The 14,190-nt window shown below is 40.8% G+C and overlaps 1 protein-coding gene across 18 annotated transcripts in view; it reads left to right on the plus strand.

Annotated features, from left to right (window-relative positions):
* Positions 1 to 14,190, plus strand: part of LOC138761675 (double-stranded RNA-specific editase 1-like) — a 400,374-nt gene that overhangs the window by 347,590 nt on the left and 38,594 nt on the right. For all 18 annotated transcript variants that reach the window (XM_069934221.1, XM_069934227.1, XM_069934222.1 and 15 more), the window contains 3 exons: positions 1,199 to 1,367; positions 4,817 to 4,968; positions 7,860 to 8,028. In XM_069934221.1, coding sequence (XP_069790322.1) covers positions 1,199 to 1,367; positions 4,817 to 4,968; positions 7,860 to 8,028 — 490 coding nt within the window. The remainder of the gene's footprint in view (positions 1 to 1,198; positions 1,368 to 4,816; positions 4,969 to 7,859; positions 8,029 to 14,190) is intronic.

A 14,190-nucleotide genomic window follows, 5' to 3' on the forward strand; every position in this document is an offset into this window, starting at 1 on the left:
TGAAATCCCTCCATGCCAGATACTATTCTCGTGTATCCTCTTGAAGACTGTGTCTTCCAGAAATTCAGTGCCCAGTTATTGCTGTGATCATTTCCATGTTGTGGAGTGTTTATATTGTAATAAAGCAAAGATTTTTTATTAGATTTAATTCTGTACATAAAAAGATACTAACCAAATACTGATTGTGGAAAATTTGTGTTTAGAAATATATAGTGGCATAACTGAGGCCAATTGGCACTGATTTGTTGAAAAAGGAGCAAGTTTTTTTTAAATGTTATTAGACTTGTTTCAATTTGAACTAATGAAGAGTTCTTTTTACGTTGATTTTCAGGTGTTCCTGGAGCTATCACATGATCTTTGTCCATACACAAGCTTATTTTTAAAAAAACATTACATTAAAAAAATTAACTAGTAGGCAGCATTGGGAATGATATGCCCTATTCATCATTATTTTATAATTATGGACACTTCATTTTTTGTTCACTCTGATTCATAAAATAGTGGCGAGGGTGTACAGGTACACAATCCTTTATCCGATCATCTAAAATCCGGAAAGCTCCAAAATCTGGCACGTGGGGAGAGAGACGGCAGCGCGAGTCGAGCGGGTGAAGGGGGGAGACCGGCAGTGCGAGTCGGGCGGGTGAAGGGAGGAGACCGGCAGTGCGAGTCGGGTGGGCGAGAGACCGGCAGTGTGAGTCGGGCGCATGAGGTTGGGGGGAGGAGACGGCAGCACGACTCGAAGGGGGTGGGGTGGATTCGGCAGCACATTTCGGGTGGGCTTAAATCTGGCTTTCCGAAATCTGGAAAAATCCAAAATCCAGAACACCCTGTCCCCCAAGGATTCCAGATAAAGGGTTGTGTACCTGTATGAGAATAAATGTATCAGTTAGATACTGGTAAGAGGAGTGTAAATAGAAACATGTAATAGTTTGCTTCAGGAAAGGGACAACAGCATCTTCCGAAGGAAAAATGGAGATAGATTTTTAGTAATAGTGGTGTATGACTTGGAGAGAAAAAAGGACATTGAAATAAATTTTGTACTGCTGTAGGGCTGGTCCAGTGCAGATGCAGTATGCCAACTAGTCTTCCCTGGTATGAATTTGGATACTCCCAATAATGTACTATATTGACTAGTTGTTCCTTGCTTTTTGCCCTCCACTCTACTTGCTCCACACCCCCATCCCTCTTCTGAAATCAGGAACTGACGTCAAAGATGCCAGGGTTATATGTGTTGCCACTGGAACTAAATGTATCAACGGCGAGTACATGAGTGACCGAGGCTTGGCTTTGAATGATTGTCATGCTGAAATTGTTGCACGAAGATCTCTCATTCGGTTTCTTTATTCCCAAATGGAATGTCATTTAAGGTGGGTGCAGTGCCGGATTAACATAGTAGCAAAAGTAGCAAATGCTAAGGGGAATTGCTGTCTTGCTTTGTTACTTTAAGTTCTATGAATTACTGACTGGGTGCTTAACTCAAGCATTTTTGTTTTCATTTTTGTGCAGCGGCAATGGGATACCACAGTTTGTGTTAATAACCCTCGATTAAAGGCAATGTTAGCCAATTATCACCTTTAATCGGGGTTCTTAACACAAAAGATGGGAGTGTGGTATTTTATAGCCACTGCACAATTTATCGATTCCCAATGTGAAAGAAATGGAGACTGAACAGAAGTATTGGGGCACACTTCTAGAGCGAATACATTTGAAATCGATACCTATGTGTAAGTAATTCTATCAGTGTTATATAATGGCTATTTGGGTTTTTAGGAGGGGGGGAAATTGGTGGGAAACATGAAAGCTTATAGGGGTGGTAGCAAAAATTATTATAATCTTTCATCAAGGATGCAACCACTGAATATATATGGTGATCTGAGAAAGCTGGCATAATTTTGTTAAGAATAATTAAAAATATTTCAAATTTACCAAAACCGATGCAGGGTCAGTGTTAGAAACTCTCTCGGGGAGCAAGGGTGTGTGCAGTGTCACACTTCTCCCTCATTGCATATGTGCCAGCCAGCATTTTGTGTGGTGCCATCACACTTCCCCCCTCACAGCGCATGCACCAGTCAGTACAATTTAGGGCCCCTTTATAATATATGCTACAAGCCCCTCATTACCTTAATCTGGCCCTGGGTGGGTGGAATTCAAAAATCACATGCTCTTCCAGGTTTTATAGACTTAATTTGCTGTTGTGAGTTATTAGTTGCAGGTAATCATAAAAATACAATGCTGGAGAAACTCAGCAGGTAAAACAGTGTATTATATAGAGCAACAATAAAGATACATAACCAATGTTTGGTGTTGATAAAGGGCTCAACCCCGAAACTGTTCCTGAAGCTGGTGTTACGAGTCTGCTGACACCTGTACCTCTTTCCTGATTGTTTCAATGTGAATAGATCATGTCCTGGATTGTGTGGATCCTGATTATTGCTGTTGCTCTCCAACAACAGTGTTCCATGTAGATTTTCGATGGTGGGGAGAGTTTTGCCTGTAATGTACTGGGCTTTCTGCTCAGAGGTATTGATGCCCCCATACCAGACCAGGATGGAGCCGGTCAGCACACTTTCCACTACACATCTGTAGATGTTTGCCAAGGTTTCCAATGTCATACCAAACCTCCACAAGCTCCTGAAGTGTGTTTTCTTCACAATGACATTAGTGTGTTGAGTCCAGAAGAGCTCCTCTGAGCTAGAGACACCCAGGAATTTAAATTTATTTATATTGTTGTTAACCATTTTTTTCCTTTCCTCTCTGTTCTCATCTTTCATAACACATGCAGAGGTTTATCATTCTGCTCTTTCACTGCTCCCTGAACAAAGACCCTTAAACAAAGACACTCCCAACCCTGAAGTCCACTCATTCTACAATTTCTGACTCAAATACTTCCATCATCTTTCCACATTGATGTGATCTACTGTTTCCTCAGTCTAATTTGTAATGAACTGCTAATAACCTGGCCCTCGTGCTGGCTCACATTAGCAGTTATTTCCTCTTATTCTGTTTATATCTGTAATCGTGTGGTCTTCAAACCCCTTTCACAAACTGTTCTGGTTATTCCTACAATACATTGTTTTACTTACCCAAAACAGAATTCACTCAAATTCAACACCAAATCAAAGTCACAAATTATGCTGTCTAAGGTTGTGATGCTTTAAGCTCTGTGTGACCTTTTGATATTCTTTCATTGCTGAATATTCATTCACCATGTAGCACACCATTTCTCCTTCTCAACCTTTTCTCCAGCCTCCTCAGACTTCAAATAGTCCAAGATGTGGTTGGATTTTTCCAATGTCATCTCATGGTTTGCTCATCTATTACCACTGACCTCTCCCATCTAAAGAGTCATGAATCTGGAATTCATTGCCACAGACAGCTGTGGAGGCCATGTCAATGGGTATATTTGAAGCAAAGATTGTTAAGTTCTTGATTAGTAGGGATATCAAAAGTTATGGCAAGAGGATAGGAGAATGGGGTTGAGAAGAAAAATACATCATCAGTTATTTGAATGGCTGAGCACTCAATGGGCTGAATGGCCTAATTCTGCTCTTTTTACCAACAATCAGAACCACTGCTCTTAAGATGAAAATACTCATTCTCTTGTTTAAAACCCTGCATGGTGCCTTATCCTTTTCACTGTCTTCCTAAACATTTCTTTCTGCTGACCAGTCTCTTGTGAATTTGACTTCCTTGTCTTCTTCACCTTTTTACTTTCCTTTAATATCCTTATTAAGTCCCAACTTTTGCCTGCTCTGCAATCTCCATCTTTGCTTCTGAATCTGTTTTTTTGTTCATTTTTTTTTAAAGTATCTTGGGTTTAGAATACATTAAAACTTTGTAAATGTATGAAGACAAAAGAGATGACAACCCTGGCCCGTGGTCTCCTCATCCTCCTCATCCACCCATCCCCATCCCTTGGCAGTTTACCCTGGTACTGAAAAAAGTATAACACTTGTTCCTTCACCTCCCTCACTATCATTTGGGGACCTAAATGGTGCTTCCAAGTGAAACAGAGGTTCACCCTTTCACTTCACCTCTTTCAACCGAGTCTGTCGCTTCTCCATTGCTACGGACAGGCCAGATGCAAATTGGAATAATCACATTTCATATTCCACTTGGATAGCTTCCAAACCAATGCTATGAATGCTGAATTTTACAATTTTCCTATTTTAAGTAACCCACAACTCTGGTTTTCTTTTCCCATGCACACTCACCTGTCCACCAAGTTTTCTTTTCCCTTTCCTCCCCTTTCCCATCCCCTTACCTCTCTCCCCTTGGTTCCATCTGCTTATCACATTCTCCCTGTGGGGATCCAACTTTCATCCCATCCCCCTTGTACCATAATCCTCCACAATCTCCATCATTACTGGAGCACCACTGGGCTGTTTTCTTAACCGACTGCTCTACCCACTTTGCACTTATGACTGTGGCTTGGTAGGACAATAACACCATCTACAAATGTGTGGACAATACTCCTTTTACAAATATTCTGATGTTTTTGGAAAATTTGTAGGAACTTTATTTTAATCTTTTATGTTTAGGTATGGAGTAAATAGTATAAAATTATAGTATAACTTATTTCAATTTACTTTTTTTAAACAGTTAACCTGGCACACAAAATAAGCAAGGATAGATCTAAAGTATTTTAGTTTGCATCATATGTTAGTCGTCGAGTGTTAGATTTGAATAAATTATAAAGTAACACATTTCTACATACATTTTTATTAGTTGTCTGGTAAATAAGATTAAGAGAGGATAGATCTAATGAATTTTATATTGTAATGTTGTAAAAACAGTACTTTGTTTTCCTTTAAAGCAACAAGACAGAAGACCACCAGAAATCCATTTTTGTCAGGTGTGAAGGAGGTGGCTTCAAAATTAAGGAAAATGTACAGTTCCATCTTTACATCAGTACGTCACCGTGTGGAGACGCCCGCATCTTTTCACCACATGAAGCAGCTGTAGAGGGTAAGGATTTTTTGTCCGTTGATGTGGCTAAAATATTTGAGAAGAAGCAACCTTAATTTTGGACATTTGCTGGCTTTTTTAAATGAGGGCAGTAACCTCAACAATTTCTGGATTTATTTTAATCTTCACTTATTTACTGGCAAATTAATTCAGAATATGTTGAGATGATGGAGATTCTGTTGGTGGTATTGCAGGAAAAGTGAAAAATAAACAGAAATGAATGTTTCAAGTTGGTGATCCCACTTCAGAGTGGCAATAAACCTCCGATAATCTGACATCCAATTGTTAGGAAATCCTGATAATTCGGCATTAGATTCTTCATTAAACTGCAATGTGAGCCAGAAGTCAGTGAAAGACAGGTGTGCAGCCAAAGCCAGAAGTTTAGAGTGTGGCTTGGACACGGATCCAGACTGTAGGCTGGGTGTGTGGCCAGAGCCGGGATGGGGTCTAGAATAGAAAAGGTCAAAAACATGGGGTTAGTTTGTGGCCAGATCCAGGGTCTGGAGTGCTTGTTTATTCTGTAGCTCACTAGGTTCATTTCTTATGCTACGATGTAATAAGTAAAACAAGCGAACTGAAGGTTTGATTGGGTATTAATAAGAGCAACATCCAGTGGTCTGAAAAATCTGCTTGTCTGCCACTATCCAAGACCCAAGGGTATTGGATTATTCAAGTTTTACCAAAGTAAGAGTAAAATAGAGTACCGACAATATTTTAAACAACTATCAATTTTATTATTTTTGGTTACAACTGGGCTTGAATTTTGCATATGCCATTTCTGACCCAGGCAACACTTTGTAAATGCACAGGTTTTAAGTCCTTTCTTAAATGAGACCAGTAAAACAAACATCTTTTGAAAATTCTCTTTCCATAACAGACAACTGTTAGTGCTGCAAATCAAAATAAGTATTAGTCTTGTACCCTACCAGTAAATGCTGATGGTTCCATTTGGAACTGCCAACATTCTCGAAAATGAAAGAAAATTAGGGGATTCTCACATTATTTGGTCAAATACAATTACCTTAAATTTATTGGCACTTTCTCTGACTGGCTCAACACTAAATCTGTTCGCTCATTTCAATGCAGTTCACTGAGTTGCTCAGATTCTGTAGAATCTACTTTAGAGAGTTCATTTCATAGGGCCTGTACCACAACAGGAAGGCCGGGAACACTCGATACAGCAAAGACGATGGAATCATACAACACTTGTAGTACTGAAGACTTGGACTTGAGAACAAGCCATAATTTCAAGGGCACCTTTCTCTCTCACAGGGATTTATAGAATGAGTTGTCAAAGGCAAGTGGTTGAGGCAGGTAAAATTGCATTTAATAAACCTTGATACAGTTACATGATAGGAAAGATTGACAGGGTATCTGGCCGAAAGGTGGCAGATTAGCAGAGGGGGGGTCTATCTGGGGAGACAAGTTGGTAGGCATGGACAAATTAAGCTCCTGTTTCTGTGCTGTAAAAGTTGATGAATACATCTGTCAGATAGTGTGGAAAATTGTCCAAGGGTGTTCTGTCTATTAAAAAAAATAAAGTAAATCTAATCTGGCTAATTATTGCCTAATCATTCTACTGTTGATCACCTGTTTTGCCATTCTGCACCTTGTTCTCCTTACCAGCTCCCAATATGGGTTTTGCCTGGATTATTTGGCTCCCTTTCTTAACTCAGACTTGGTCAAAACATGGACTAAAGAACTGAATTCCAGAGAATAATCACCCTTTATGACAAGACCAGATTTGTCAAGGGAACCATTCCAGGGAAAACTGTGATCGGAGTCCTATTTTCTCAAATGAAGATGGTTGTTGGAGGTCAAACATCCCAGCCCAAGGGCTTCAATGTAGGAGTTCCTCATGTTTCAGGTCAATCTATTTTTAGTGACCATACTTACTTCCATCATAAGATCAGAAATCATGATGTTCAGTCATCAGCAAGCAATTCCATTCACCTCTCCTCAGTAAAGGAAGCAATCTTTGTGTTCATTTTGCATGAGCTACATAATATGCAGGTGTGGAGCTGGTAAGTAACATTCACATCACAAAGTGCCAAGCAATGAACATCTCGAACAAGAACGAGTCCCATCACCTTGATATTTGTTACCATTGCTAAATTCCTGCTGTTAACATCTGAATGTTCAACTCAATGAAGATGTTGCTGGCAATATTATCAATTCCAAATTGCTACTGAATTGAGAAGGCAATTAAGAATGAAAGTTAAGTCTTTAAAAAGGATCTTCACCAGAAACATTGACTGATCATTTCTTTCCATGGATGCTGCCTGACCCTCTGACTTCCTCTAGCAGCTTCTTGTTTGCTTCAGAATCTTACCAATGTGCATTTTCGGAATTGAAACAGTCCATGCCAGATGGGTTAAGGAAAGCAGCTTTCCTCCCCTGATGTGTTTTCAGGAGAGCCCAGTATCTTCATGGTTCTGCTATTGAAACTATTTTCCTTAAATTCCAGACTTATTTAATTGTTCAAATTTAAATTCCCTTGTTGGTTCAATGGGATTTGAACATATTTTTCTGGATTAGTAGTTATTAATTTAGCCACAACTCTACAATACCCCGACAAGAACAGATGAGAGTTCGAATATCCTATGGCGTGTAGCTCACCTTCTGAATATCCTAAAGACTTCCAACATCTACAAGCAACAGGTTGAAATACTCTTCTTCTCCACTTGTCTGAACAAATGCAGCTCTAACGACTCAAAAAGCTTGACACCATTTGTAATATGCCTTAACTAACATAAATGAAATGTTTAGTACACCTGAAATGAATTGGGAGAAGTAACTATGAATCTATTTTGTAAATTGAACTTCCCAAAGTTTAATGCAGACTTTAGTACACATTTGCTGTCATTTCACTTATTTTTTGCAAATGGCAGATCAGGGAGACAAGCACCCAAATCGGAAGGCTCGAGGTCAACTAAGGACAAAAATTGAATCTGGTGAAGGGACAATTCCAGTTCGATCCAGCAACACCATTCAGACATGGGATGGAGTGTTACAAGGAGAACGTTTGCTCACTATGTCATGTAGTGATAAAATAGCCAGGTCAGTAACACCAATTTGTTGATGTTTATTATGAGTATGCATTATGGAGTTGAGCTGGAATTTCCTCAATGGTGGGAACCATTAGTGGTTTAAAGAGCTGCTGTGCAAGTGGTTGGTGTCAAGTTTTATGTTAAACCCCTCTCCCTCCTCCACCACCACCAGAAGCACTCCAATCACTGAAATTCATTATGCACAAGATTCAAGGCATTGTGTGATAAAGAATTCATTGTCTCTGAATTGCGTGAAGAATAGTGGGGTGCAGATCAAAGAGTAGCAAATAGAATGGATAAATGAGGGAACTGTGGTTAGACATTAAAGAATTGAGAGAAAGGGAGCTATTATAACTATCAATTATACTGACCACCAGTTACTCATGAAATTGGGCAAGGTCTGTGGCTGACTCCTGAATCGATAGGGATAGATGGATGGCAAATTACTTAAGAAAAGGCCAAAAGGGAATTGGAAACAAAGTGAGCTCGTGCTTAGGAATGGGGGATTGCAGGCTGAGCATCAAAGAAAGAACTTAATAGGATCTACTTGCTAACTGATTGGCACTTAAAACTTGAAGGCAGCGGATGAGATATGATTTCTCCTCTTTAACCAGTGCTGCAGACGGATCTCCTTTTGACTGAATGTTTCTCCAGTTGTGGGCTTCAATTGGGTCAGATTTTTGCCTTCCTAGCCATATCATGCAAAAGGATGTGGATCAAATTTCATGAAGTGAACTGTATGCTCGTGTATGCTCATGAACTGTAGGCTCTGAGTATTGTATTTTTATAGCTGTCATTTCCATGTTTCCTTCATAAACTGATATTTCCAATCGGGAATATCTTAAGAAACAGTCACCTCATTTAAAACCTGAACTGGATGACAAACCAGCCAAACCTCCTAAAACCATCCCATTTCATGGGCTAAGCTGTGAAGAGTTTGTTATTTATTGTCTTGCAGATGATACAACAGTGGAAAGTTCCTTTGTGCATCAATTTGGAAGGCTTTGTTTAGTTTCCAGTTTTTACTGTTGTTTTCCTTTGTACTTTGGAATATAAATTGTCAAACTCGGAATGGAATTGTATTTAGGGTTATTTTATTGAACACTTTTGAATAAGTGAATTTTCTATTGTTGAAATCCTATATTTGGTTCTTAATTCAGTATTTTCTTTTTAAGTTGTGGAAATCCATTAGAATGCATCATATGACTTTCTTCTATTCACAAAAATTAAGATATATATAAATCAAATTTATTAATTGACAGGTATTGTGAATGAGTTCATATATCTGAACTAAGATTCAGTATTTGATACTCTTGTTAGAAGGAACAGAAAACATGATTACTAAATAAGGGTTTCCTCACCTATTACTTTGTGTAGAATGCTCTTGTGTCTGGTTTACAGAAGTTGATGGTACATGCTCACTGGAATAATCTAAAGCGAATAGAAGTTAAGAGCCAAAAGAAGTAACTTGCACTACTTTCTCATATCTTGAGTTTCTCATATATTCTCATGACTTAGACGGCATCTGTTTGGTCCGTTGAGTCCTTGCCAGCTCTCAGAACATTCCCATTAGTCCTATTAGCCTACTTATTTCACCTGTAAATCAACCCATTCTCTCTCATGCCAATAAATTCATTCCTGATTCTCCTGTCACCCATGTCCTTGGACAATTTTTAGGAGAAAACTGATCTACCAATACATCTTTGAAATGCAAAAGGAAAGTAAAACATTCACTGTCTGACTTGAACTTGGTTCACTGGAGGTGGGTAAGGCAGCTCCATTATCTGTTGAAGCCGCATGCCACATTATATCAACGTTGCTGGCACTGGAGTGATTCCAGTGCAAGTACATAACACATTGTTTTAACTAATGCCTTCTGTATGTTTGTTATCGGGTGACTCTTAAAGTATACTTGATCACTCAAGTAGATCCCTCCAAATTTAAGTAGGGATATATTTGAATTGGATGCAATTTGGAAAATAAATGTTCAGTGATTCTTGAGGGCATGTGATTAGTAAGTAAGTTGAGCCTTTGTTCTTTGTTTTGAAGAATGATTGTTCAGCGAGACTTGGTGGATGCTGAGAGGATGTCTCCCTCAGGAGGAATCTCAAAGTTTCAATTAAAAGTTTCTAACAAGATGAAAATAAGAGGGAATCTCCGCTAAGGATCTTGAATCTTTTGAATTCTTTACTCTTTAAGGACCCATTAGACTGAATTATTAGGCCCTTTCAAACTGCCATGTAAGCGACCTAGTTACATGATGATTTGAAAAGGTCCAACCGGGTCCCTGACCTACCTCAGAGGTGGTCAGAGAACCCAGTAAAACTTACCAGGACGTCCTGCTTGTAAAGGAAAATGGCAGACCTGGTCATTCTGGTGTTGTCAGCGCTTGTGTGCTGGCATCACAGGGAAACCCCTAGCTGAAGTGCCTGCCGTGATTGGGGGAGAGGGGGATCACTGCTGCGGGGCCTAGGGTTGGGGGGGAGAGGTCGCTGTCTTGGTGGGGGGGGGTAGTAGAGTAGGAATCCGCAAACTCTTGCTGCTGCGAGTGCCGCTCCGGTTTGCAGTGATGGCTCAATGTTTGCGGCAGTGGGACGTTGCTAGGGCGGGGGGCACACACACGATTGATGGGGTGGGTGTTGATTGATGGTGGAGGTGGCCACTAACAGGAGGGGGACTGACTGGGGGAGGGGGGTGGTGACTAATGGGGTGGGGGGGAGCAGGGGAGACCGATTACCGATAATTCCCATGAGTGCGTGACGTGTCACTTACCGCGTCATCGAGGAGATGGGATCTCCCTTAAATCGCTGGGTTGGTGATTTAATGGGTTGATCCCCCTGTGATTTAAAATGTACTTCCAGAATCTTTGTCCCAGTAATCACACCCAGGTCCCAGGAGGGCTACCCAGGTGCTGCAATTTGAAAGGGGCTATTGAATGCATTCATAGACAATAAAGTCTAATTTATCCAACTGGTTACTCAGTGGTTACGAGGAGCATCATGAACAGAAGCTTGATATTATGTGTTAATTGCAGTGATGCGATACAATTTACGGCAGATTGGAAGCGGTTTTTATGCACCAAAGCTGTGTAATCATATGCTCGTTTTTTTTAAAAAGGCGAATTTACCTTTTATGCAGAGGATGGAAAAGGCGGATAGCGCAGTCCTTTTATGTAGCCCAGAGTAGTGCACCAGCTTCTCAGGGCAAAACAGGTGGGATGATTCGCACAGCAGCCTCCCTGCGATAACCCAATTGCCCTGCTACCTGACAGCAACCCCCCCCCGGCCGCCCTGCCACCTGACAGCACTCCATTGTCCCACTGCCTGACAGTCCCATTAGAAGCAAGTGGTAGAGGAGTGGGCGGCATGAGGGAGCAGTGTGAGGGAGCTGGATGAATTGGAGTTCGCCTGCTGAATCTGCCCTCTGAGCTTTTATGAAGGTAAGTGAAGCAATGTAAAGATGGAGAATATCCACCTTTACATTTGCTTTTTGTTTAAACTATAAAAAGGAGAGAGTGCAAATACCTGTACATAGCAAGGAAATTCAAATCTCTCTCAGAATGTCAGGGCATGTACTCCCACCACTCTTCCCTGACAGTGCCCTTGCATGCACTCCTCTAAGTCTGCTATCTCAAACTTTCGCTGGTCAATCCATGATTTGAATTCCCATCTAGGTACCAAAAGCTATAGCAGTTGATTACTGAATTTTCTGGGCATTTGCAGTTGCACCCTCTTGAAAAACTGTTACTAAACATAAGTACAAGGACAATAGTCCTGCTGTCCCTCTAGAGTCTTTATGAGTATGATATTGGTTGTAGCCTGGAGGTGAGCATGGTTTTGTTTGTAAATTAGCATCACACACCAGTTAATTTCCTTCCACAGAATGTACAAAAGTGCCTCAGGTAAGCATAGGAAATCACATAGCATATTTTGCAATGCTCAGTGTTTATCTTTGGATTTTTCTTGCAGATAATGAGTGAGTTACTGCTCCCTAATCAAAGAGTTAATGTTGCAGCCCTTGCATACTTAGTGAAGCAGTGTAGAAATTTCTATTTTCCATGTAATTGAGCATTTATCATTGAATACACCCTGAGGCAATGTGATTTGTGGTGTGCAGTACTTGTGCGACATCAGATAGCATAGTCCTTCAGCATGGGGCAAATAGTCTGTTGTTGATTGGAACTGGTGCTCAAAGGTATATGCAAAGATGACAAAGACAGATGTACTATGGTACTGAAGGGCAGAAGCAGTTCTAAAGTGTTCTTGTGCCATAGAAATAGTACGTTGAGGTGATTGCAGAAACAAAAATGACATGAGGAGGCAACTACCATACCACTGAATGAATAAAAGAAGTACATGCTGTTATGAAACAGATTATAGGAAGTCCTGTTCGGCTCCGAATCATGGGTCCTCTACCGGCATCACCTACGGCTCCTAGAACGCTTCCACCAGCGTTGTCTCCGCTCCATCCTCAACATTCATTGGAGCGCTTTCATCCCTAACGTCCAAGTACTCGAGATGGCAGAGGTCGACAGCATCGAGTCCACGCTGTTGAAGATCCAGCTGCGCTGGGTGGGTCACGTCTCCAGAATGGAGGACCATTGCCTTCCCAAGATCGTGTTATATGGCGAGCTCTCCACTGGCCACCGTGACAGAGGTGCACCAAAGAAAAGGTACAAGGACTGCCTAAAGAAATCTCTTGGTGCCTGCCACATTGACCACCGCCAGTGGGCTGATATCGCCTCAAACCCTGCATCTTGGCGCCTCACAGTTTGGCGGGCAGCAACCTCCTTTGAAGAAGACCGCAGAGCCCACCTCACTGACAAAAGGCAAAGGAGGAAAAACCCAACCAACCAATTTTCCCCTGCAACCGCTGCAACCGTGTCTGCCTGTCCCGCATCGGACTTGTCAGTCACCAACGAGCCTGCAGCTGACGTGGACTTTTACCCCCTCCATAAATCTTCGTCCGCGAAGCCAAGCCAAAGAGAGATAGGAAGTCAAGAGAGGAGCCAAGCAGGTTGGGGATTACTATGTAAAAGAGATGTGTCTGCATTGATTCTTTACAGAATCTGACGACTATCATTCATTTGAGCTGGTATGTTGACAAGAAGGAATTCCATCGAGCCAGAAGTCTTGATGAATTTTTTTCTCATTGGAAGACTGTTCAAAAGTAATTTCTTAATAAACAGGCTGGATTCTCACCTGATGAAATTGCTAGTGTAGTCTGACAAAGATGTAACAATGAACCTTTGCATTAAGGATAATAAATGTCCTTGAGACCGTTTTAAACTTTCGGCAAGAATTATATGAACATTTTTATGAATCTGTCATCTGGGAGAAGCACACTTGGGAAGTCAGGGACCTTGAGGATCTCATTAGTTTTTCCACTTGCCCATAATATAGGAATGCATTTGTAGAAATATCTTGAGGTCTGTGAGACTCAATCGATTTAGAATTCCTTTATCTGGAAGGGGGTATGCGGTGGGCACATATTTAATTAGAAACAGGAGAAGGTCATCAGTCCATCAACCCTGCTTCTCCATTTAATAAAGTTGTGACTGTCTGGTTGTAATCGCAGTTTTGTTTTCTGTCCACTCCCATTTGCATGTATTTCTGGCTGAATCTAATTAGTTTCAAAATATGGCAAGAGCTAGGAGAGAAGTTAGAGAAGCACCTGTCAAGTTCTGCAACTCAATCCAACAAACAGACTGGAATGGTCCAGAATGCCATGATAGGGGTAGTTGCTGTGATATGAGCCCAGAGGACCCCAAAACACAGCAGCAATAGATATTCACCAAGACAAATGGTTACTTAAACAAAAGTGGCTTTTAATTATCTTTAAACATGAAAATAGAACCACACTTTAACTTATCACTATTGACTTAACTAACCTAACTTAACCCCATTCTAATTCTAAGCACATGTGTATGTAATGTGCGTGTAAGTTCAGAAAAGTTCTTTGACTCACAGTCCAATCTCAATTCTCATTCCTTCAAGTTCACTGGTTGCAGGCAATTCTTATACTGTGCGCAGAATTTATCATTTATAAAGTTCTCCAGGCTTTGGTGCTTGAAAGGTAAATGGTTACCGCTCAGAAATGTTCTTGTTGGTTTTCAGAGAGATTTGTTGTACGATGGACACCCAGCCACTTCAGTGTCTTGCCGAAGAAACTT

Source organism: Narcine bancroftii, chromosome 4, assembly GCF_036971445.1.
Source record: "Narcine bancroftii isolate sNarBan1 chromosome 4, sNarBan1.hap1, whole genome shotgun sequence".
Classification (NCBI taxonomy): Eukaryota; Metazoa; Chordata; class Chondrichthyes; order Torpediniformes; family Narcinidae; genus Narcine; species Narcine bancroftii.